General features: G+C 41.8%; 2 protein-coding genes across 14 annotated transcripts in view; one reads left to right on the forward strand and one right to left on the reverse strand.

Annotated features, from left to right (window-relative positions):
- Nucleotides 1-25209, reverse strand: part of RBMS1 (RNA binding motif single stranded interacting protein 1) — a 214057-nt gene that overhangs the window by 124696 nt on the left and 64152 nt on the right. For 2 of the 12 annotated variants that reach the window (XM_043505178.1, XM_043505177.1), the window contains exons 1-2: nt 19095-19234; nt 16238-18746 (exon numbers count right to left, since the gene is read on the reverse strand). The exons of 5 other annotated variants lie outside the window; for them this stretch is intronic. In XM_043505178.1, coding sequence (XP_043361113.1) covers nt 16238-16261 — 24 coding nt within the window. In that variant the 5' untranslated portion in view covers nt 16262-18746; nt 19095-19234. Of the gene's footprint in view, nt 1-10516; nt 10760-16237; nt 18747-19094; nt 19235-19644; nt 19753-25209 lie in introns of those variants that run through there. 5 more of the 12 variants (XM_038421076.2, XM_038421074.2, XM_038421073.2 and 2 more) reach the window with 3 other exon arrangements.
- Nucleotides 19189-24452, forward strand: LOC122458102 (translation initiation factor IF-2-like). 2 transcript variants are annotated; one of them, XM_043505182.1, is made up of 2 exons: nt 19189-19728; nt 22067-24452. In XM_043505182.1, exons 1-2 carry the CDS (start codon nt 19189-19191, stop codon nt 22127-22129), a joined length of 603 nt encoding a protein of 200 aa, XP_043361117.1. In that variant the 3' UTR covers nt 22130-24452. The 2 variants fall into 2 exon arrangements, with proteins under 2 accessions (XP_043361117.1, XP_043361118.1); XM_043505183.1 differs by lacking the exon at nt 22067-24452 and adding an exon at nt 21870-22025.

The raw sequence follows: 25209 nt of genomic DNA on the forward strand, positions 1-25209 counted from the left end.
GATGCTACAACGTCCATAGTCAGTGTGTTCAATGAGTGCATCAACTATCCATATTTTACGTAGCAGAGGATATATCAGCCCTACTCCTGCTTTTGCCTGGCCTGCTCCTTCCCCCAGTATGGAAACACAGGGGGAGCCAATGTGCAACTGGGCTCCCAAATCTTGATCTTCACCTAACAGCTGCACTGATTCCTCTGTGGAAGAGGAGGAACCAACAGTTGGCTGTTTCAGAGGAAAGCATGAAACTCACACAAAGAGCCTAGCTATGCGAGTTTGTATCATGGAGGTTGGAAGTTAGGAAGGGGATGTTCTTTTTGTCCCCACCTGAATATACATTATTTAGCACTAGGCTAGAATATACGCTGAAGTATCGATCATCTTTGTAATTATCCTATCTAGCATAATAGCAAATACTATTCCTCGTTGAAACATCTAGTCTATTTAGAAATCTCAGAGCCTGTCTATCCTGGGGATACTCATATCGCTGTAGGCCCACTCCTCTTGAGTAGATGTGGTGCACCAACTCAACACAAAGCTTGAAGCAGCATTGTTTACTCTGGTTGGTGTGGGGCCCTTTACCCTGGAATCTGAATCTCTGTTGCTCTGTACTTCATGCTGTCATTTACACCCATGCAAGAAGAGCTTGGGTGCAAAATGCTACCAAATCAGAATGGTAGTGCTGTATCGTACACAACCTTACACTGAGTGAATGACCACACAAGGTGTGGACAATAGAGAATCATACGCTGGGGTTCTCACTGTGAAGCTACGCAAGTACAAGTATTTCCTTGTTATACTTTTGCCGTGGCAGTGAGTTGTGCAGATTATGTTGAGCAAAAGGTTGTATAATTAGTTTTGAATTGCTTGCTTTTTAATTTCAACAAACACTCATTTGCCTCTGTATTATGCAACTTGATAAAAATAGAGCTGCTATCATTTATTACAGGAATAAGTCACAACAGGATGTGCATTATTTTATTAGGAGTCTATTGATGCATGGCTCAAATTTATCTACCAGAGAAGTGCACCAGTAGCCTACTAATGCACACACAAGAGTGCATAATTGCTAGCAAAGTTTGGCTTGTTCATTTTTCTTTACTTTTTAAAAAAAAAACTGTTTTGATTCATGTTTACGTATACCTATGCTTCCACCACAAAAGTAGCTCCTCACTAAGGGAAAGTCGTAGGAAAAAGGCTATAAATAGAATTTCTCTACAGTTTTGAGATTATACATATTAATTTTACCAACACTCTTCTCTCTTTGTAAGGACCTGTACTATTTATTTATTCAGACCACTTCTCCTAATTCCCTTTCCCCAGAAGCTCAGCTGGCCAAGCAGCTGTAGTTTGTGTACCAGGAGTAAATTCAATTCACTTTCTTCTATGAAAACCATATTGTAATAGCAAATAGCTTCCAACTTCGCCTTTACACTTGAAGAAGAGATAAAAGTGGGTGAAAGGGCAATAAACTGCTGTTGAAATGGTAGTTTGAGCCTTTAATGGAAAGGAATGGGACTTCAAACCTGTCACTATTTTCTCCTTCAGCCCCTTCACACCTAACACCCTTTTCCATACCATACTCCCCCAATCAATGTTGCCCCATTCATCCATCTCATATAATGGGTGCAGACATTTGAGAGACCAGGCCCCAGCTGTGCATCATTGGGAACAGGTGTAGGTCTGTGATATCACCAGAAGAGACCAGCCAGGCATACTTGAAAGCTATATGCTGGTACTGCATATTCCTGATCCTTTTATGCATCTCCTTTCCAAATTGCTATAAGTATACAGAAATACATGGAGCTGTTTCAATAATGTTTTCCATAAACAATCAGCAGCTCTTTAAGGATGGATTAAGAAACTTAAATTGCTAGATTTTTCTCTAACAAACAATTTAAAAACCAACCACCAAGACCTTAATTTGAAAACCAAACCACATTTGTTTAAGGTTGTTAAGATTTAAAAAAAAAAACACTAGTGGTGTAGTTTAAATACACTTCATAGATATGATTCTCCATTGTCTTGCATCTTGTTTAGTTATTTACATCTGTACAAAGTGAGCACAAAATAGGTATACAATACTGTCAAATCAGTTTTATGTCCGTTTTTCACATGTAAATGACTAAACAGGGTGACAGACAATAGCGAATAAACCCCAGGTATGGCAGTAAGAGTACAGCTGTACTAAATTTAAAAATGAATACTGTCCTGGTAAATATTTTAAAATGCAAGGAAGATAAGGTATACAGCTTGCTCCCATCAAAAAAAGGGTTATTTTTGCTGTAGGTCAGGCTGAATTGTAGCGATATTGAGTTTGCAGTTCTCCATGTAAAGGAGAACACAGCATCCAGGAAAGTAAATTTCCTCCATAGGAAGAGACACAAATTGAAGAGAGACATGGAATAAGCCGCCAATATATTATATCACCATGTAACATTTGCTGGTTTCCATATGGGAGTTGGGGGGGGGGGGGGGGAGATAGTCCTGAAGCTTCCTACTTAAGGATCAGATTCTCAATTGGTGCAAATCAGCCTAGCTCCTTTTACTTCACTGGTGCTGATTTATACCAGCTGAAAACGTGGTCCTGGTGCTTTTTGCAAATATCAGTAATGTATAATGCCTACGTCTTGGAAAAGACTACTTAAGCTTCAAAAGTGTATTAAAATTTAAATAAAAATTTGCAAAAACAGCAACAATATACGAGTTAGCTTCTATACAAAAGACTGAGAAATAAGTTCTGCTTTGACTTATCTACTGATTTCTCAATTTCATTGTGACTGTATGCAGTGTAAATAAGGCCATGGGTAAAAATTTTCTAAAGTTCCCAAGTGACTTAGAAATATAAGTCCCATTTTTCAAAATTGACTCAGGCACTTGGAGCCTAAGTCTTATTGAAAGACAATGGGACTTAGGAGCTTAAGCATCTAAGTTACTTTTGAAAATGGGACTTTGGTGCTCTTGAAAAAAAATGTATTCATTGTCTACAAAGTGGTGGACAACGTGCTGGCCACTGCTTCCCGCAGCTCCCATTGGCCAGGAACGGCGAACCGCAGCCACTGGGAGCTGCGGGAGGCTGTGCCTGAGGACGGTCAGTGTAAACAAACTGTCTCGCTGCCCACCAGCGGATTACCCTGACGGACCGCAGGCTGCCCACCACTGGTCTATAGGGAGGCTTTTGGCACTGGGGTAGCTGCACCAGTGCAAACTCTTGGTATAGATGTGTGGTATCAGTGTAAACAGTGACCTGCAGCTTATGCAGGTGTAAGTTGCACAGGTGCAAATCAAGCTAGCAGTTCTATACAAGGAATTTGCTCTAGTGCAGACAAAGTCTTACAAAAGTACTCTCACTGAACACAATACATTGTTTAGTATACCTCAGAGAAGGACAGCCAAAGTGAATTCTGTTTAAGCCTAGAGGTGGGAGAGACAAGAGAACTTACCTCCATAGTTTCAAAGAAGAGAACATGATTTAGAAGTGCAATTCCCTAATGTCTAGGGAAACCTGTCTAGATTGCAATGAGGAACAGGAAGAGTGTGCTTCTCTGGGTTGCTTTTCCTTTTTAATAAGGAATATGTGCATGAGGACAACATATTTGCTTTTTTGAGATTTATCTGTCATAGCTGTTCAATCCTCTACTGAAGTTATGGTGTCCTTGATGATGTTACAATAACTGCTTCTGCATTCAAACTCCTGGATTCAGGACAGGGGAAGGGGGTGCTTTAGGTTACACTGCACAATAACCAATTTTTTTGAAAGCAGGTATTATACAAAGGGTGAAGAAAATGATAAATTAAAACAGTCTTACAAAGATTTCTATTAAAGGGATAGTCAATTTAAAAAATAGGAATTAAAAATCCCACACAATTTTGTCTGAAAAGGTCTAATCTGCTACAGTTATTTGTAATTCCCAAGATTCCTAGAACTGAAAGAGGTTATAGGGAAACGTATTCTTTTCATTTTTCCACTTTGTTTGCTTTGTGCTTTTGGCAGCCCTTTGTGTACCTAATCACTGAAACTCCCTGTGTAGCCAGTCAATTTCTCTATGTGAGAATGACAGAAGAGACACAAAACATTTTTAAAAATAGGAAAATGTGACTGTAAAAACAAACACACAAAAACCGGGAGGGGGATATAGGGGCAGGTGTAACATCTGAAACTACTTTAAATACTCTCTAAAAATTTTTTTGAAGTGTATACCTTATGTTGAGAGTTTCCCTTTAAGTATCAGCAAGTCCTACATGCTTCTTATGTGCTACTTCCAATAAACAGATGCCATATTTGTGGCTGATACCACTATTCTTATGTGCAGGTCAGATGACCAGCGTTCTTTATTTCCACATCTACATGACAGTCTTGAGTTCACAGCCTGATTCATGTCCTGGTAGAACGATAACCTACCCAAATTCCTGTTAAATCCAAGAGCTGTTGGATCAGAAGGTGGCTTTATTTTTGTTTGATGTTAGCTAGCTCAAGGATACTGGTACACAACTACATGCAGTGGCCCACCAGAGCAGTTATGCTCCTGATATCAACAAAAAGCCTTACGGTCTGATATTCAAAGCTGCTAAGCATCTTCAGCCCCAACTGACTTCAACAGAATTTGTGAGTGCTCGGCACTTTTGAAAAATCAAGTCATTAGTGACTACCAGCTGAAAAGATGAGAAGTGTTATGGCAAAGCATAGTCAGGAGGCTTACTCTCCCTTGTATTACACCAGTAAGAATAAAATTGATGGTCGGGGTCCACAGTTTAGAAGCAGCTCTTCCATTCATCAAGACAAATTATTGAAATCATTATAGAAGTGGTAAGGATACTGTGAAATGCAATTAATCTGCACATGCACAACCTTTAAAACCTTTGGTAATTTTCACATCTTCAAGTCACCAGTCTAGACTGCAGAACATATTAAGCACAAAGACAAACTTTATGAAGTCACCAACATAAAATGTAATATACCAGCTTTTACTCAATGCAAAACACATGGGGATATACTCACCTAAAATGGACATAAAAGCCAACAATATTTTAACGATCAGAACCAAAGCAAAAAACACTCCCAGTCTAGTTGTAGCACTTTCCAAGCTCTACACCTAGAACAAGGTAAAAAGCACTGGTGGTCACAGTGTGGTGTCCAGAGGACTCTACTAATGGCCCGAAAGATGACACCCCTCCTGTAAAGTAACTGCTGTGGGGTTCCCCATAGGTGTAAACGAGTGCAACTAGGAATGGACGGCCAATACCTGCACTTATGCTAGGTCCAAGCAGTTCTGAAGACGGAGCTGGAGTCGTTGCAAATGTCCTGGAAAGGACATTGAGAAAAATCAGGTCCTGACAAGGTTGGGGGATGGAAAGTGGACTCGAGGGAGAGGGATTAGACAGAAGCCTTAGGCTTCGAACATCAGGAGTTAACAGTTCCTAGTTGGGTATGAGAGCTGGTGTAATGTCAGAAAGTGTTAATACAGTTGGCCAGATGCTGAGGTCGGACCAAACTGTGCTTTAGTGCATGCCCCAAGGGGAGAAACAAAGATGACTTCACATCACCTTTAGGCCCCGCAATTCCAGGTCCGCAGGGGTCTGATTAAGCCTCCAGTGCATCGGCACTCTACTGGCAATGGCCATTCTAGTAGCAGAAAATCACTTAGCACCCTTTCCCCAGCGGAGCATCTTACCCCAGCAGCTTCAAAGTGGGGTGGCACAAGCATAAGCATAAGCATGCTGAGGGAAGCCTCACCTGGCCTGTTAAACCATCTTATGTCCCTTCAGGCAGCTAGAGTGACATAGAGGATTCTTGGCAATCTTAGAATCAGACCCATTATAGGGAAATAAGGTGCAAAAGATTCCTAGTGACCTTAAAAATCAAGCTCTTTAATCGGAAACAGACCTTTAAATTGACATGTATACACTAATTTAAAGGTAGCAAATACATTTGATATTCATGTCTCCCAAACAGAGTCACAGTTGAATTGTACCAAATGTTTTTCCTGTGACTGATCATCATGAGTGGAAGGCAAAAATGCACACGGGGCATGAACATATCAACATACAGGAACTATGAAAGTACCACATGTGGCAAAACTTCCTTGTTTGAATAAAAAAAATCATAAAAATAAAGCTGCAACACAGGGAAACGGTAAATTTGAATTGAAAAAACATTTGTAAATCCACATGAAAATGAGTATATGTGGAGGTATTTGTAGTATGAGCTTGTCCCTTATCAGAATCATTAACATCAAAATTGTGGAGAATAATTTCCTTATAAGTGACATCTTCCATTCTGAAGGTCTCACTGTTATATTACAATTGTGTTTTACGCTACACTTCCTGTTATTCTTGAAATCAGAAGTTATGGCAATTATACAGTGATAGTAGAGGTGGCACATCCATTCTAAACCATAACTCAGTGGTCTCAACCAGGGGTACCTATACTCAAGAGGTCTTCCAGGGGGTACTCAATTCATCTAGAGCAATGTGTCTCGACCTGCTGCTTGCAGCCTCAAAGGTGGTCATGGTACGGGTTTAGGGGGTTTGCAAATGGAGGGCTGGCTTAGGAGGTGGCAAAGCAGGGTAACTGCCCATGCCATAGCCGAAGCTAAGTACATGCTCAGCCCCAGGCGGCAGAGCTTGGCTTCAGACAGAGGCTCGCAAGTGCAAAACAGGCTCAGTACCACAGTGAAATGTAAGTACAATACCTATATTCCATGGCTAGATTTATAATTATATGCTAAAATAAAAAAGCAAGCAATTGTCAGTCATAGTGTGCTGTGACACTTTTGTATTTTTATGTCTGATTCTGTAAGCAAGTAGTTTTTTAAGTGAGGGTGAAATTACGGGTACTCAAGACAAGTCAGACTCCTGAAAGGGGTACATCATCCAGAAGGTGAGAACCACTGCCTTAACTTATTCCTACAATTTGCCTTTGGACATGAAACTTCATTTTTTGTCCTGAGCGCAGATATTGGTTTTTGTTTGAAGTGCGATGATGAAACAGATATTTTTTACTTATCTGAGTATAAAAACATTAAGCTATTAAGAACATGGTTCAGATGTTTAGAGCTCAAAATAACTGAAACTGCCTTGTCTTAAACTAAAATGTTGGCATACACTTAGTCCAGAATGAGGACCGTATCACATTAAGAATCTGGATTTGAAATAGAATGATGAACGTTCAACAAGAGCAGGACACTGCTCTTCACTGCATGCTTAAGTCAATAAGGAAAACAGCACTGAAAAAGGCTGCAGGGATGGATGTAGGATAGTACAATCAATCATTTCCATAGCCATTCCTGAGTATGGTCTACTTCAAAAAAAGAAGAATAAAGTTAGATCTAAAAACTTTTCTAAATATTATTTAATATAGGTAAAGCACTAGAGGGTCAAGATCCTCAGCTGATGTAAACTGATGTAGCTCTCCTTAAGTTAATGGAGCTATACTATTTTACGCTAGATGTGGATCTGGTCCTATTAGTACTAAAATACCGATACTATTATACAGTTATTATACAGCTCCATTATAATCACAGAGTGCCACAACAGCAACCACTGTACTAACACATGTGCAGGCAGCTGGCCAGGATACTAGCACTATTGCTGGCATCACAGCTGGTGCACATGAGCCGAGCACCTGCCTGAAACAGTGTTTCTATTGTGGGTGGGAGGACACTTCACTCCATCTCGACTTCTCCCTCCCCGTCCTGGCACCAGTCTCCTGTCAAGCACATGCAAAAAAATAAAACTGCTTGAAGTGGCCACTGAGCCTGCCTCAGCTGTATTTTTACCAGTGGTGCTCGATGCCTTGGTACATCAGCACGCTTAGAAATCTTGCCCCTAAACAGGACAGGAAATCAGTGATGTGGCCCTAGACTGTAGAGGAAAATCAAGAATGTATTTGCCAAATACAGTAAAGGGGATCTGCGTGCAGATATTCCATGAGTGGTTAGTTGCTAAATGGAATTATTCACTCAGCTGTAGTGGCATTATTATAGTCACTTCCCATGGACGTAAACTCTAAAGAACTTGGCCCTGGTGTACACAGATAAGAATGCTCAACTTCTTTTTCCTGTAACAATAATCCTATCTTTGCAACATGTCAACCTGTATAACTATTGAATTCTAAATGGTTTATAACAAACTCTAATAATGATTTACAAGAGCATCCCAATAAATGAATGATTACGGCAGACATATTACCTTGAATTGAAAGATCAGGGCTGGATCCAGAAGGAGGATAACTGTGAGTCTGAGTAGCTCTGATTTCATTGGTTTCATAAACTATGTAGTGTTGGGGCCCGTTCATATTTGGAAAGCAGACATCAAGGGGGAAAGGAGTTAATGAAACATATAGGGTTCATAAGTTTTAAGGCCAGTGTGATCACATAGTTAGACCTCCTGCATAATACTAGGCGAAATCTGAGAGCTGTATCTGTAACTCCTGCATTAAGACCAATAATTGTGACTGAATTCAGTATCTTTCATACGCAAAACTTTGCTTACTAGACAGAAATAGGACGCCGGCTGAAAGAAACACACTTCTCCTTTAACTGAATAAGCAAACTACAGACTTGGGCACTGGTGTCCATCAGTCCAATGTGGTTACTGAAACGGATTTATTATAAAAAACAATCCTAATTGGGGGGCAAATCCCAATTACTTTACTAACACAAGTATTCCCCTGACGTCAATGAGACTACTCCTGTAGGTATGGCAGCAGCACTTGAACACCGAATTTAGTCACTTGGATTCTGAACCGTGCACATGAAAACTTTATGACTAACTTATTCTCGCAACAATGCATACATATATTTATAGCTGAGATTACACTTGATGCTGAACCATAATTCAGTGAGTTAAAACTTTTGGGGGTAGAGGGAGTCTTTGCTAATAATTCAGGGTTATTCTAGCTGGGAGGTGTCATCCCTCACCCCCAATTGAGGTTTTTTGGGGGTGGGGCAGGGGCGTAGTTGGGTGAATGGTTTGAAGATGTTCCATTCAGCCATCTTACAGGCTCAAATACTCAGATAAATAGTGCATTTCAAAAACAACAAATTAGTAACTGAAATACACTAATTTAATGTATATCTTTATAAAAGCAACAATGATGTTAATAAAGTGCAACATTAGAACTGAGATCACACAAGGTCAGGAACTTTGAAAGAGTGGACACCACAGCAAGAAGAGGTTACTCAGCTTGTGCAATAATTGCAGTTCTTCAAGATGTGTCCCCTTATGGGTGCGCCATCTCCAGTGCACATGCAACTTTGAGCCCTGTATCAGAGATTTTTCCTCTCACAGTGCCCGTTCGACTTATACATGCGTCCTATGCTTCCTTGTGCCAGGTACCTATATAAGGATGTATGAGCAAACTGCCCTCAGTTCCTTCTCCTGCTGAATGTCTCCACAGAGAGCAGTCCAAAGCAGAGGGGAAGGAGGATGGGTTGTGGAACACCCAAGGGGGACACACCTTGAAGAAATGCAGTTACTGCACAGGCGAATAACTCCTCTCTTTCTCCAAGTAGTATCCCAGTGGAAGGGCCACTTCAGGGGACTCTACCTAATTCCCCTCTGGGGAAACTGCTTAGAAGTGGAAAAACAAGAAATCAGAGTCCCTAGGGGGAACATAATACTTTTAATCTGCTCCTTTGCATGCTGATGGAATAGTAGCAGGTGTTGCCACACAGTTTTAATCTGGATCCAGGAGTGCCTCACTGATGGGTTATGCCACCCTTAAGTGTGGTTGTTGACTGTAGGACAGCCAATATCTCGTGTTGTGAATCCCTGACCTTTTCTAGTGGAATCTGAAGAATGACATCTATCCTCTTATGAGGGTCTTACAATTGCTGAAAATTGTTGGCCATGGAAGGTGGTGGAGGTATAACTGCTTTTTGTGAGGCGGCTGGTTCTGAAGGAGAGGACTGAACAACCCTAGTCTCCCTTTGAGATGGTACCAGTGGTCTGGAGAATTGCTGTTGGTAAGCAGCTGAAGGCTGTGTGGGGGGAGGGAAGAGAGGCATACAGGAGAGGAGGGTTGCAGGGTTGGTTCCACCATCCTTGATGATGGTCATTATCTTTTCTGTAACTGTCAATGAATGGTCCAGACAGGACATGTTGGGAACCCTGGACTGAAATAGAAAAGACTGATATGAAGTCCTCATCCAGTGGAAGAGCCTCCAGAGAAAAGGATGGAGAGTCCTGCAGAATGGGGGACAGTACAGGCTGGAGACTGAGATCTTGTACCAAAAGACACTTCATACCTACAAGGAACAGGAATTCAGGAATTCCTCATCTGATAAGGATGGGTCCCTTGTGTATCTAAATTCTTACAGTACTGAGTAGGGAATTGGTACCAACATAGTAGCAGAGATGCAGTAGCTGAAGCTGATGATACCGTCTATGGCAGGTGTGCCGACTTAAGCCCCCCCCGATGGAGTCTGGCACCATTGCTTGTTCTGTACCGAGGGTATCAAATTGGTAGGTGCAGACTGAGGGATTGAGCCTGATGGTACTAGAAAGGAGCGCTTACCCTCCTAACCTGACTCAGACGCTGGTTGAGTGTTCCGTCATAACAGTCTCAGCTTAATCTCCTTGTTCTTCCTTGCCTTCAACCTGAGGGGTAGGCAGAAATTGCACTTCTGGGAGACATGGGACACCTCCATATAATGAGCACACTTAGAGTAGCCATCACTTAGTGGGATAGCCTCTTGGCAGCATAGGCTGCATGTGAAGCCTGGTCAGCCAGGCATGCCCCACCAGGAAGACAAAGCTTCTGAAAGAAAGAGAGAGGAGGAGGAAAAACAAAAACAAAGAAACAATCCTCTCACTGTTAACACTTAGGTAATAAATATAACTACTAGGGCTGTCAAGCAATTAAACAAATTAATCGTGCGATTAATCGCACTGTTAATAATTGAACACCATTTATTTCTGGATGTCTTCTACATTTTCAAATATATTGATTTCAATTACAACACAGAATACAAAGCGTACAGTGCTCACTTTATATTTATTTTTATTACAAATATTTGCACTAAACAGAAATAGTATTTTCAATTCACATAAGTACTGTTGTGCAATCTCTTTATCACGAAAGTTGCACTTAAAAATGTAGAATTTATGTACAAAAAACCCGCATTCAAAAAATAAAACAATGTACAATTTTAGAGTAAGTCCACTCAGTCCTACTTCTTGTTCAGCCAATCGCTCAGACAAATCAGTTTGTTTACATTTGCAAGAAATAATGCTGCCCACTTCTTGTTTACGTCACCTGAGAACAGACATTGGCATGGCACTTTTGTAGCTGGCATTACAAGGTATTTATGTGGCAGATATGCTAACCACTTGTATGCCCCTTCATGCTTTGGCCACCATTCCAGGGAACATGCTTCCATGCTGATAATGCTCATTAAAAAAATGATGCGTTAATTAAATTTGTGACTGAACACCTTGAGGGAGAACTGTATGTCCCCTGCTCTGTTTTACTCACATTCCGCCATATATTTCATGTTATAGCAGTCTTGGATGATGACCCAAGACATGTTGTTCATTTTAAGAACACTTTCACTGCAAAGTTGAGAACACACAAAGAAGGTACCAATGTGAAATTTCTGAAGACAATTACAGCACTTGACCCAAGATTTAAGAATCTGAAGTGCTGTCCAAAATCTGACTGAGACAAGGTGTGAAGCATGCTTTCAAAATTCTTAAAAGAGAAGTCTTAAAAGAGAAACTACAGAACCCAAACCACCAAAAAAGAAAATCAACCTTCTGCTGGTGGCATCTGACTCAGATAATGAAAATGAACATGCATCGGTCTGCACTGCTTTGGATTGTTATCCATCGGAACCCATCATCAGCCTGGACCATGTCCCTTGGAATGGTAGTTGAAGCATGAAGGGACATATGAACATTTAGCACATATGGCACGTAAATATCTTGCAATGCTGGCTACAACAGTGCCATGCCAATGCCTGTTCTCACTTTCAGGTGACAATGTAAACAAGAAGCGGGTAGCGTTATCTCCTGTAAATGTAAACAAACTTGTTTGTCACAGAGATTGGCTGAACAAGAAGTAGGACCGAGTGGACTTGTAGACTCTGAAGTTTTACAGTGTTTTGGTTCTGAGTGCAGTTATGTAATAAAAAAAATCTACATTTGTAAGTTACACTTTCATGACAATGATTACAACTACAGTACTTGTATTTTTCATTTTTACAGTGCAAATATTTTTAATGAAAATATACACTGATTTCAATTACAACACAGAATACAATATATATAAAAATATAGAAAAACATCCAAAATATTTAATAAATTTAAATTGGTATTCTATTGTTTAACAGTGTGATTAAAACTGATTAATTGCGATTATTTTTTTAAATTGTAATTAATTTTGAGTTAATTGCGTAAGTTAACTGCAATTAATCGACAGCCCTAATAACTATTAAAAACACTAATGACACTAAACAAAAAAACCAACTATAAACAGAACATGAAATAGCGGAGGCACACTTCAAGTGGGCATGCTAGAGATCCATCTCAGGCTGAGAAGAAGACTGAATGCGGTTCACCTGTGCATCCCTATACAGACTCAGCATCCAGCATGAGGCGGCACAGGGCACATGTGCAGGCCGAACAGGCATTGCTAGCGGAAAAATCTCCAATCAAGGGCTTGAGAGATGCGTGTGCACCTGCAGTGAAGAGTCCATAGGAATTTAACTGGAAGAAGAACTAACAATGTTCCCTATTGCACACCTTCTATATGAATTCATAAAGAATCTGAAAGCCTCCTGCAACTGGACCAACCACCCTCAGCTCTCATTGCAGCAAGAGCACCTTGCAAAATTGAGCTTTCTATCCGTGTTGTGGGTAATAGGGAAGAGAGCCGTGAGACCATAATTTTGACATTTGTGCAATTAACATTTCAGACTTAGCATCCAAGTAACGTGGGACTTTATTTCCCCCTAATCTTTTACCTTATATTAAACATCCATAATCCCACAGTAAGTAGATCATTAAACTGTGGAATATTTGAAGCAGCTCCCCAGATCACTACATAAAACAAATGAAGAAATACTGCTTTCTTTTATTGGTGTTATACTGTACTCTGTTGTTAACTAGCACTTTTAATAAGTTCAAATCAACAAAATATTATACAATGAATGATGACTCTGCATTCCTTTCCATGAAAGGTTCCCAACTTTTTAACAGGTTTAAGGTTTTTAAACACCCAAACAAGTTTAAACTGTAGTTTTGATTCCTTCAAAAGTTTTCCCTATATTTGGAGCATATTTTGAGACCAATTAACTTTAAGCCAAGACTAAGCAGTCCTATACTTTAATTAAAGCAGTGCAACTCTGTGTAAAGTAGTGTTAAATCCATGTAGTTCAATCAGTGAAAACTCCTGTATATAGACACACAAACTGATTTAAACCCAGTTTATGTTGATTTTAGCTTAAGTTAGTGGCACAACCTAAATCAACAGAAACCGATTTTTACATTGGTTTAAGACTGACCACACAGGAGTTTACACTAGTTTAAACTAAAATCTACTAGAAACAATTCAGTGAAACGTGTGCAAGTTGTGCGTAGATAAGTCCTCTAACGTTTGAGTTAGAAACAATGCTAGTTTAAGTTCTCTGCTTAGCTAACACATGACTCTCCCCCACACTCTTCTCCCCTCTCTATTTGTAACTCATCGGTTCCCTTTCCTGTTGCATCAGGAAACTGTAAATACAGTAGCTTCTGCAGGGCACTGTTATAATTACCACAGTGTATTGCAACTGTGAAACTTATGCAAAGTATGTAACAACTACTTCAACAAGCTAGAATAGGCAGAATTTAATGTGGTTCTTTTGGCTTTCTAGAAATCCTTTCTAACAGTTCACCAAGAATGAAAATGATACATTTTTTGGAAAATATTTAATTTGGCATAAAATTGTAAGACGTAACATTGTCCCCTAAGCAGCTCTCATTATAAAATAAAAGCATCTGCTTTACAGACCACTAAAAACTTTCGTAAGACGTTGAAGACAGCGAGCTCGAAGGAATGCTAGTACAGAGTTCCTAGTCTCCATGACCTTTTATAACTTTTGTTTTATCCTGCCTCTCAAAACAAATCTAGACCAATAATAGAATCTTTAGAGCTGTGAAAAATGCACTCACCAATACAAAAGAGATGTATTAGCAACAGCTACCATTTTCACCAACTCCTGTGAGAACACATTTTAAACCACCTTCTCAGAATTTTATTTATTTGACTTCAGTACTATGGTGATGTATTATAAACCCTGTCAAGCCTCTGGAAAAGGTTCCCCCCACCCACTGAGTAATCCTGGTTTATAGTTTACTACACTTTCTGAAATGTGTTAAGTCAAGCATTCTTCAGAGTAGAAAGTTTAAAAAAGGAACAGCAGATGTTCAAGACAAAACATACACTTGTTTTCTCCCAAGTATGTATGTGTGCGTGTGTGTATATTCACACACAAACACACACTCACACTCATATAATATACATATACACACACTGTAAAACAATTAAGCATTCAAACAAATAAACAAAAGGGTAATCCAGCAACCGGTAAGAAATCTTAAACAGCAATTTCATTCTTTTCAAAATACAGAAAATGTAATCGATCACTTTTTCTAATCTAGAATGTCATATCTGACTGGTTAGGGTGCTTCCTTTTATTTTTTTTTCATTCAAGTTTGTATTATACCTATAGAAACTCACTGATTGTTTATGCTTGAGAGATCCGATTTGCTCAGTGGTATACAAACCTCTTTATAGGAGCATTACAAAAAATAATAATAAATGTGAGCTTTCTCTGCACTGATATTCAATAGAAAAGCTGAGAGTCTGGTTAAGGCCATGTAAGGTCATTAATGTCAAACATATTTCATATGCAACTGATCAGGTCAATGCAAGGAATAAAATAATACAAGTCTTACCAATTTGAAAAAATAAACTGTTTAATCATAATACAACAAACTCAGTTATAAACTAAAAGTGTATTCGGTCTCTTTCTCCAATCCCTCCCCCATACATGCACATTCACAGAACAGTACTGTGCAAGAACTATTTCTTAGATTTTTCTACAGAGTTTCTTGCTTTAAATTCTGACCACGCCAGTTATACTCCGTGATCTCATAAATTTAATGAGGTCAGTTGACATACATGTTTACAAAAAAGGAAACTGAAGCAAGAGAAGGAAAAAAAAAAAACCCCTACAGAGCTGTCAAATGGTATATAGGATTACAGGTATAGCATCTTGATACCTTAAACCCATCATTGTGAAAGTGAAACATTTTTTACTTGAGACTAGCAATGGTTTCCTTCATTTAAACATTTTCTAAATGCCAGTTTTATCTTCAAACTCCAAGAAAACCCCACCTATGACATAGAAATTGCTGTGAACAGAGCAGCATGAAAGGATTAATCAACTGCATTGTATGTCAGTCTCTAAACAAGGCCAAACACTGAATCAGAGTTAGATTCCTTACCTGCAGTTACACCCAGTTAATCTGCTTGAAAGCAGCAAACTATGTAAATCTACTTATACTGGAGAGATAAACATTACACTCATCAAAATGTAACAAGAACCATTGTTACCAGGCAAAGCTGTTAAAAATAAATTAAAAAAAAAATCACTTGGCTTTCTTACATAAGCTCAGATACTGATCCAGCATCTACTGGCGAGACTCAATGGTTATTTCATCCTAAACCTAAATAGCTACTTGCTCTGGCCCCCAGAAATCGGAGATGAGGAAAAATGGGCTGAACACAGTGATTTACAATCCCAAATCAAATGTCTACACCAGCTCTACAGATACAAAGAGCAGATGGAAGGGAGGAGACCCAATTTTCCATCACATTGGCGTTACACAGGTGTAAATATGTTGACTTAATTGTTGCTACTTTGGATTTACACAGGCGTAACTGAAAGGGGAAAATTCAGGTTCTCTATATACATAGGTTGTATTGAAGAGAGACCTAAAAGAGTCTACAGCAGAGGGTGAAGAGGTATTACCACTTATTACAGCCTCTTCACAGTAGATAAAATATTCTCCTTTAAAGGAAGAGTAAAAATATTTGACTGTATTTAGCCACTTTCACATAGCATGTATGATCAGAACTATTTTGACAGACAAACTACTGAAGTAGGCAATGCATTGCCCACATTCTTCAGCTAGACTTGAACCTGCATTCTGTTTCTGTCAGGGCAGTACCTGCCAAGTTACTACTCACTTTTGCAGCTTCGAACTTTGACATGAGCTCAGTAGGAGCATTTTTAATGTGCTCTTGTCTGTCCGCAATGCAGGCAAATCCTATTTAACACAGATGACTTCAGAGACCAGAGCTTGCTGCTCACCCTACCACTACAGAAGAGAAAAAGATTAGGCACCACCCACCTCTGTCTGACCTGAAAATGAAGTAGCTGACTGGCTCCTAGAAGCCTGAGTTACACAGAGAGACACAGATAGCAAGCATAGTACTGTAATCACAGATTCCTTTATAAAATGAACATTAATTTTAGGCAACAAATAGATTGTATCAGTGAAATCCTGGCCTCACTGAAACCATTGGGATTTTTGCCATAGATTACAATGAGGCAAAATTATATTACAATTCCTTCCCACTAAAACTGACAGGGGTTTTTTCTTTCCTTTTGCTGATAGATTGCAGTCAATTTTCAGCCACAATCTGGCACCAACCAGAAATTATGATAGAAAAAACATATTATTTTATCAAAGATTCAGGATTCTATTAAAATCTTACACCATTCTGATACCACTAAAAACACATTACAATTAAAAAGCCAGCACAGGCTATCCCAGAGTATTTACTTTTCATTTTTAAAATTCTTTTAACTCCTTCTCTGTTTCATATACTGAATACTCCCTTTTATCATAGAAGAAAACCAGCCTCTTAGAATAAAATACAAATACAAATGTTCTGAAAATGGATTAGATTTAATTGTACATCAGTAAATCTACATTATAACAAATGGAGGATTAGACTCGTATCCTGTGACACTAATTCATCCATGCAGGTGAAGTCTAAGTGAAAATGAAATCACCAAGTCATTCCCAATGAAGTCAATAGGAGTTTTGCACACACTTCAATGGGAAAAGGCTCAAAACCCAGCTCCCTATGTAGGAAATGTTTGAATAGAGAATGGCTAAACACTAACAAAAGAAAGCTTTGGTACCCGGGGTCTTAGGACTACATAATACCCACACATTCATTTCTTCCTCTGCTACTGAAAAAGAAAAAAAAAGTCTATTTGTTTTTCTAATTCAGTCAGGCCTTTTAGCTCTTTGAATCCAAGGAGTGAACTGTGAAAAGAAGAGCATCTTATCAGCATGCTCCAGACCAGAAGTCTAACTCAGATCCCTACACAAAATATACAACCTTCTAGTAAAAAGGCCTCACCCTCAGAGTTTTCTTCCCTATTTCCTTGCTAACACCCTATTGCACACTAACAAACAAATGAACACACTAGACCCTAAGGTGTCTTACTTAATTAACTATCCTTTCAGGTAATGTAAGAAAATAGTGTCTAATATATTGGCTTCCCTTACAAAGTATGTAGATACACGATACAAGAGCTGCACTGTGGTTGTATCTGGGGATTTAAAAAAAAAAAAACCACCACCCAATAATCATATTTTATCACATACACACACTTCAGATGCAAGATGCAGTGATAATGACACAATGTTGGGTCATCTGCAGAAAGTTGTTGAGATACCATCGTAAGTGATTTGTACAATAAGGATGTTTCTTTAAAATGAGGGAAGAGAGCAGCAAGTTGTGAAAGCTCACTTAAACTCCAAGTAAAGATAAACCTACACAGTTGCACTGGTTAATTATCATAATCCTAATAATTCACATGCTTACCTATCTGAGAAACACATATGAATTTGAATTTTTTTAAAAAAATCCAACAACATCAATAATTCCATGAAGCCCTGTAGGAAAGTGACTCTCCATTACAATGTGATGTGATCTGATATTTCTATCTTTAATGCAGCCCAACTCCATACAGAGTGATAATATCTCCTTCACCCTTATTATAAATTCATTTGTTTCTATTGCTGAGGGGGGCACAAACACAAAGGAGATTTGTGTTTCCCCCTCCCCAGCCCCCAAGAAAATAAATGACAGTGGGGGGTGATAGTGAGTCGATTGTTTGTTCAGTCAATCAGGCATCTTGCCACTGACTTCTAATCCATGTAACCTTTTCTATACAAACACGAGGATCCTCACTTTTCCTGACAAACCTGAAGCACGTGATTTTTGTTTGTCTGGTCAAAGGTTCAATGAAAACGGGTCTGTTTTGTAGTAAATAATAGTGTGACGATACCAACACTAAAAATCAGAAACAGGAAACAGTTTTCCTAGTCTCTCCCAGCCCCACTGCAGCAGGGGATGTTGGTCTAACCATTCCAGCTGCTTTCAAAACTTAAGATGCTAAACTGTCCGTTTCAAAACAGTTCCATAGATGTGAATGGTCCAAGCTTATCGAAACTCCCTGTCTGCTCATAAAATGTCACAGGGTTTCCCTCGCACTGCTAGGGGGAGGCCGGGGGCGGCGGCGGGTGACGCTCAGCCGCGACAGCAGAGGCGTTTTTGGAGCGTATGGGGCTTTTTTGTTTGTTTTGAAAGCACGCTCGTCCTTCTTGTCATTTTATCAGAAAGGAAAACATTCAGCCTGAAGTTTCGATTTTCAATGCACGTTTCAACTTCACTCCTTTGGAAAAAAAAAGAAGAAGAAGAAAAAACGAACAACAACCCCCCCTCCCCCCCGCCACCACCGTGGCGCAGCGCTCAGCAAAGCCAGGGCTCCCTGGGCGCCACACAACACCCCCGCCGCCGCTAGCGCCACCCGGCTGAAGTCGCCTGACCGGCCCCAGATCGCCTTTCCTTCGGGTACTCAACAAGGTCACCACGCAGGCTCGGAGCGGGGACTCTCCGTGCAAGCCAGCGGGACGCGCGCAGCGCTAAGGGAGTGGAAGTTACAGGCCCCCCCCGCGACGTACCCACTCCTCCCCTTCCCCTGGGTGTGTGTGTGTGGGGGGGGGGGGGGCTGCTCTCTTACCTGTTTCCTATAGGGAGCCCTGCTGCCGCCCGCCGGGTTACTGCTGCTATTGGGGAAAATCATCGCCCCGCCTAAGCCCCAGCTCCCCCTCGGGATGGGCAGCAACTTTTGTGCCAACTTGCGCGCAGGGGCGGCTGCGGTGCCTCCCTCCCTCCCCGGCGGCTGCCTCCGAGCCGGAGTTCCACGCACGACGACGCCTCTCTCCCCCTTCCGCTCCGGGGATCAGCCCTGCAGCGCCTCCCGCACGAGCAGCAGCGGCCGAAGGGAGCCCATTGATCTGGCGGCGGCGGGCGCTTCCCCGGCAGCGGCCGAGCCGATCCCACCTACCAGCGGCCTCAACCACCGCCCAGAGAGCGCGCGGCGCCGCAGGAGACGGCCCACGGCAGGCTCTGCGCCCGGCCTGCCCTGCACGCTGCCGCCTCCGGCCTTGGCCGCTCTGCTCTGCGCAGGGGCGCTCGGCAGCCGCCCACGGCGCGGGGCCCCGGAGGAGCAGGCGCCAGGCGCCGGCCGCCCCTGCCCCGCCGAATGGTTGCTTCTGGCCCCCGCATACCGCACATTCCACGGTGCAGCCGGCAGCTCCCTGCGCACCAGCGGCGGCAGCTCTTCGCCCCTGGGCCAGGCGCTCCGCGGCCAGGTGAGCGCAGCAGGGGGAGGGAGGTGTCGCCTCCGCTTCACCTGGGGAAGGGCCCGAGTACGCAGCCAGCAGGTGTCGTGTCTAGTCCTTTACTCTGCAGGACCAGCAGCAAAGCACCTCCCCCCACAGCCCTCCTTTCCCTGGCTGGGCAGAGCTGCGCCTTCGATAGATCTGGGCAGCCCTGGCTCGGACGCACATTTCAGCCGCACAAGCGCAGGGGGTGATAGGGCCAGAACCGGCCACCCTAGGGTTCTGCCTGCTCGACCTCTAGACCAAGGTGGAAACCAGGTGCAAATCCAGAATGGATCGAAACTCGTTCAGTGGCTTAGAAAGGGGTGACTTCTCACGTGGCCGGGGGTTTGAAAACCAGCATCCAACAACACCCCCACACTTGGGGGCTAGAAGCCACCATGCTAGTGAGCCTGTCTGAAAACGTACATAGTCAGAAATCTAGTTCAAAACGTTGCAGCTTGTGTACATCTCTTCAAATATCTGATCCCCTTCTCACACATACACAAGGTCAGCGAGAGATTGCAAATTTACTTTTCAAAAGAACCAAACCCTGTAGTCAATAGGAATTTTGCCAATGATTGCAGTAGTGATAGGATTTAATGCAAAATACATGACTCTGCCTTACACAAATTGATTTTGCCTCTGTGAAATCAACTGAATTATCCCTCCTGGCCTGAACAAGGAACAAAAGTCATAAAGTCCAAAGTCTAGCCTTATGGTCGGAGATGGCTAGCACAGTTTTGCGGAATTCATCCATCCTAAATCCCCCCAATTCCTCCAAATAAGCTTTTTTGAAGTTTGAGGGAAATCCCATTTTTCTGCCAAAATTTAGGGCCCTGTGGGGTTTTGCAGTTACCGGAAAATTAGATTCCTCAGGTTTGTTGAGGGAAAGGGCTGCAACTGCCTTCCAAATTTTAGATGTGTTACTTAGAACTCTGAACCCTTTTTGTTGTGTACCCATCATTGGTTATGACTGGCAGTCTCATCTATAAAAGAAAATTAGACTTTGTTCAACTCTGTAATTTCATACAGGTGACTCTGTAAGAGGGCCTTCTACTGAGGACACCTAATTCCAAGGTCTCCTTTGGTATTTTTTATTCTCTTTGATAGTAAGCAGTCACTCCAAAAATGGATTGGGAACAGATTGCTGGGAAGAAACATAGATTTGCCACTTGGTTCACCAATGAAATGTTGAGCTGTATCCCAGAACACCTATGCCAGCTCTAGTGTGTTTGGTTCTGGTAGCACCTTGGAAAATGTCCACCCCTCTCAACCTTCAGTTACTTTTTGCAATAAGCAGTCACTAAACATTTTGGTGCCATTGCATTTTGCTATCCTAGACAACAGCCTATTCTCGTATAGCCAACAATGAGAAAGCAGTGCCGCTTGGCAGAATCGTTATCTGTGTACCAGTAAACACCCCCAAAACACAAAAAAACCCCACACAGCACCTAAAAGCTGAACTCATCCACAGTTACATACCGTGTTAAACCTAGGTTTCAGAGTAGCAGCCGTGTTAGTCTGTATTTGCAAAAAGAAAAGGAGTACTTGTGGCACCTTAGAGACTAACAAATTTATTAGAGCATAAGCTTTCGTGAGCTACAGCTCACGAAAGCTTATGCTCTAATAAATTTGTTAGTCTCTAAGGTGCCACAAGTACTCCTTTTCATGTTAAACCTGACCTTTGAATAATTGTTCAGAGCTAGACAAAAACCACCCCCAATGTGTGGTATGTGCACATGCAATCTTAATTCTGCATGCTTTGAATTAGTATTTCCAAGGGAATAGAAGAACTGCACAGTGCTGGCGCACAGTCTTCTAGTAGTCAACAAAAGTGAGAAAGATCTTCACGAATCCTCTACTCTCACAAAATGACTTTGGGGGTAGGAGACACAGGAATTGATATCTTCCCCATCCCCCAGATGACAAAGGATTCTGAGGAACTTCAGTTTTCCCTTGTTTCCCAGTACAATTAAAAACTGGCAGGATGTAGACATTCCCTATTTCATCACAGGTATTTTTAAGGCACCAATCACTGTGGTAGTTAGACATCATTACAGGAATTAAAAGATTTAAGAACATTTCAAAAGGGAACTCTAAAAGCAGGAACTCTGCACTTTCATCCCCAGGTTGCTATTCTTTAGAGAGGATGTGGATTTCCCTTTCGTGGTTTCACCATGTGGCACATGTTTTTTCATGGACAATACATACTCTGTTTTTCTAACGGTTGTGGTATAAAACATGTAACATTAAACCATTCAGTGAAAATTTGATAGAAAACATCACCCTCAAGAGATATTTGTTTTATTTATGCTTTTGTTTAAAGGAGATTTGCAATGGCATTTTCAGAGGAGAAAGTGTGTTAGCCTTGATGTCCTGGCCAAAGTAGCATTCAGCATACCAAAATTCTCCCTGCATAGCCAAACAGATACAGTAATCTTCCTCAATTCTTGCCCTAAATTATGAAACCGTCTTGCCTTGTGTGCTGTTAAACAATAGCTATGTTCTACCCCAGAGCTGGTAGTGGCATTTTAGTGATGTGATGGTGGGTGAAGTGATTTCTGTGTGTGGGAGGGAGTGTGCGTGAGAGAGAGAGAAGACTAATAAGGCTTGACAGTACCTTCTGGGAGGAAAGGTGTTATATAGGTTTAAGATTTTACTAAGCACTTTCCTTGCATCTTTTCTAGGATAAAAGGATCATTACATGTTTGCAAATAAGACCCTCAGTCTTACCCTGCTAAGAGTAAAAATATTGAAACAGACTTTGAAATGTATACAGAAGTGTATCACATTTGTCAAGGAAATTAATATTAATTGTGTTATAACAGATGTGAACCTATGTACTAGTATGCAGGCACCTTCCTGGTTAAAGTTATAAATATGCAATTCAGTTTGTTCTTGAGGGGAACTGGTAAGCTTGGAGGTTCTGAAGGTACCTGGATTAATATTTTGACAGTTTCTTTAACTAGCAGGAGTTCCTCAGTCAAAACAGAAGGTGGCTTGCAGCGCAGAGCTAGTTATATTTTGTGGTTAAAATCTTCATGCATTGTATGTTTATTGTTCGGAGACAGTTAAAAGATGTGTATTTGTAGATAAATTAAGGCCAGATCGGAGTTGAGCATACCACCAAGGGGTAGCTGAACATCTAGACAGCAATAGAAAGCCGTCAAAGGAGCTAGAGAATATCTGGAAAATTTGGAAGCTTCCAAGTAATTACCATCAATCTCAGCAAACAGCAGATTGGTGAAACCAAACCCTTATTCTGTAAACAGTTCCGCATACATAAATCACAGCTTCATGATTCAAATCAAATCCATGGTTTCTTACTTTACACAAAGCTAAATAAACTCTGTGGAAACCCTCCATCAAGAGTCATTCACTGCTGTGGTGGGACAGGTACTGTTTCTACCACCTCCCTTCCTAGAAGGTTCTGTTTTAGTAGGGTAACTGTAGTTTCCGCTAGGGGCTTCTAGGAGCCTAGTCTGGATGTGCTGAATTCATGCATTCTGCCAGCTGCCCTGGCCATGTCCCCTCGTGAGCCAGTGCCACCCATTTGGGGGGTTGCCTAAACACACCCCTGGTGCAGCGAAGGTTATGAGCACTTTGTACTCTCCCCTTCCAGTTGGGTCTTTATACTGTAACCCCCAAGGAGATTACCTAGATTCCTGGGGCTCTCTGCTAGCAGCTCAGGGAGAGGAACACTGTCCCTGGTAGGGAGAGGGAGCCAAGGCAAACTCAGAGTCTGCTTGGCAACCAATAGGGAGTGAGATGCCCCACCCAGGGAGTTCAGGAAAGAGGAGAAGACATTTTTGAGTCAGTCTGGAGACAGCCAGGGCAAGGGTAGGACTGGTTGTGTGGGGAGCTGGTGAGTACCAGGTCTGCATGCAGGGTTCCCGCTGAGAACTGGCCCCTAGGGACCTGAAAGCAAGATCCCTCAGCTGGGCTTTTCCTTCTCCACTGATGATTCCCAGTTTGTAGAGTTTTGCTAGGAAAATTCCCCAGCCAGGCTGAGTTAGTCCTCCAGCTCTCTAGGTGAGACCAGTCACGACATGGTCAGCTCTGCTCTGTCTGCTAGTTCAGAGCTGCTGCCTGCTGTGAGTGTGCCTGGATGCTGGGCTAGGAAACTACAGTTTGGATTTTAGTACAGTTGTGTAATCTGCACTTTGAGCCCTGCACCCCTTTGTGATGAGAGGAAATCCTGGGACCAGAGCAACCTGATTCCTGCCTGAAGAGGTTCCTTGCCAGCAGAGATCAGCCCCTCTGCAGTGACTGAGGAGTCCAGAGTCATCTCTGGACCTGAGGATCCTTCATGGAGTTTGTGAGTGCACCATCTTTTACTCAGTAGGTCAGAGAATTCATTTTGGGGACCCCCTACTCCCTGAACTATGTCCTCAATCCAGGGAATAAGGGTTTGGGGATTTTATAACTTGCTGCCTGTTACAACTGTGGAGGATCTTACCACCTTCTCCCACTTGTGAGTCCCTTGGGCTCTACTGAACCCTGTCAGCCACACTGCTAAACCACTGCAGAGAAGAATTTTGGGGTCATAGGTCATCAAGGGCCCCAACAAAGTACGTGTACCAACGGGACACTAATCTTACATTTGCTACATCAAGTCATGTGATTAGGGAAAGTCACAGATATTGGCTGCGTGGACACCAGTGAACCTAAAAATAGTGTTTTACCCTGTTATATTTGTCTCCTGTTTAATATAATTATTGTGTGGAATATATTGTATGTCTTTGTGTTATTTCTTGGAAGTCTCCAACTATCTGACAAGTAAGTGGGGATTACTCTGTGGTTAGAAATTTCCACCCAAGCTGCCCTGGAGACCCTGCCAGGAAGGAGCGACGGGGGTGGAGGCACCATCAAATAAATTCATAGGAAAAAATAAAGAAGATACACCCTGCTGAGTGGGGGGCGGGATCCAGAAAAACCCAGACCTGTCCCTCAAAACCTGTAAGCAGATTGGCATTAAAGAAAGTAACCGGGTGGAGCGGGGGCACTACATTGGAGGCACCACTGGGATCCCATGTTTTAAACTCAGACCTTATATACAGCCCTGCTGTCTTCCTGGGAAATTAAGTAAATTCCCAGTATGGACTGCCAGAAGAGGCTTGTAACTTGGTGTGAGCTGGAGGGAGCTGACCCTGAATGTCACTTCCTGCTCACTAATGTACCCACTGAATGGGAAGTTAGACAAATTGAAGATGAGATTGCTAATGTTAGAGAATGGGGAACCTGTGTGGTTTGGAGTCATATGCAAGCAAAAGGGGAAGCTACTTTATCCCTTCTTGTAGAGGGCAAGATTATATTGTCTACTGTAGTGATCGTCCATGTAATTCTACCAGATGGAGAGAAGGAAGGACGGAAGGTGACCATACAAGCACAATCATGTTTTCCCTCCTCATCTTCCCCACCATCTGAAACCATCAATTTTCAGTCCAAATTGGGGGACTTTCTTAGGCA

Source organism: Dermochelys coriacea, chromosome 11 (assembly GCF_009764565.3).
Source record: "Dermochelys coriacea isolate rDerCor1 chromosome 11, rDerCor1.pri.v4, whole genome shotgun sequence".
Taxonomy (NCBI): Eukaryota; Metazoa; Chordata; order Testudines; family Dermochelyidae; genus Dermochelys; species Dermochelys coriacea.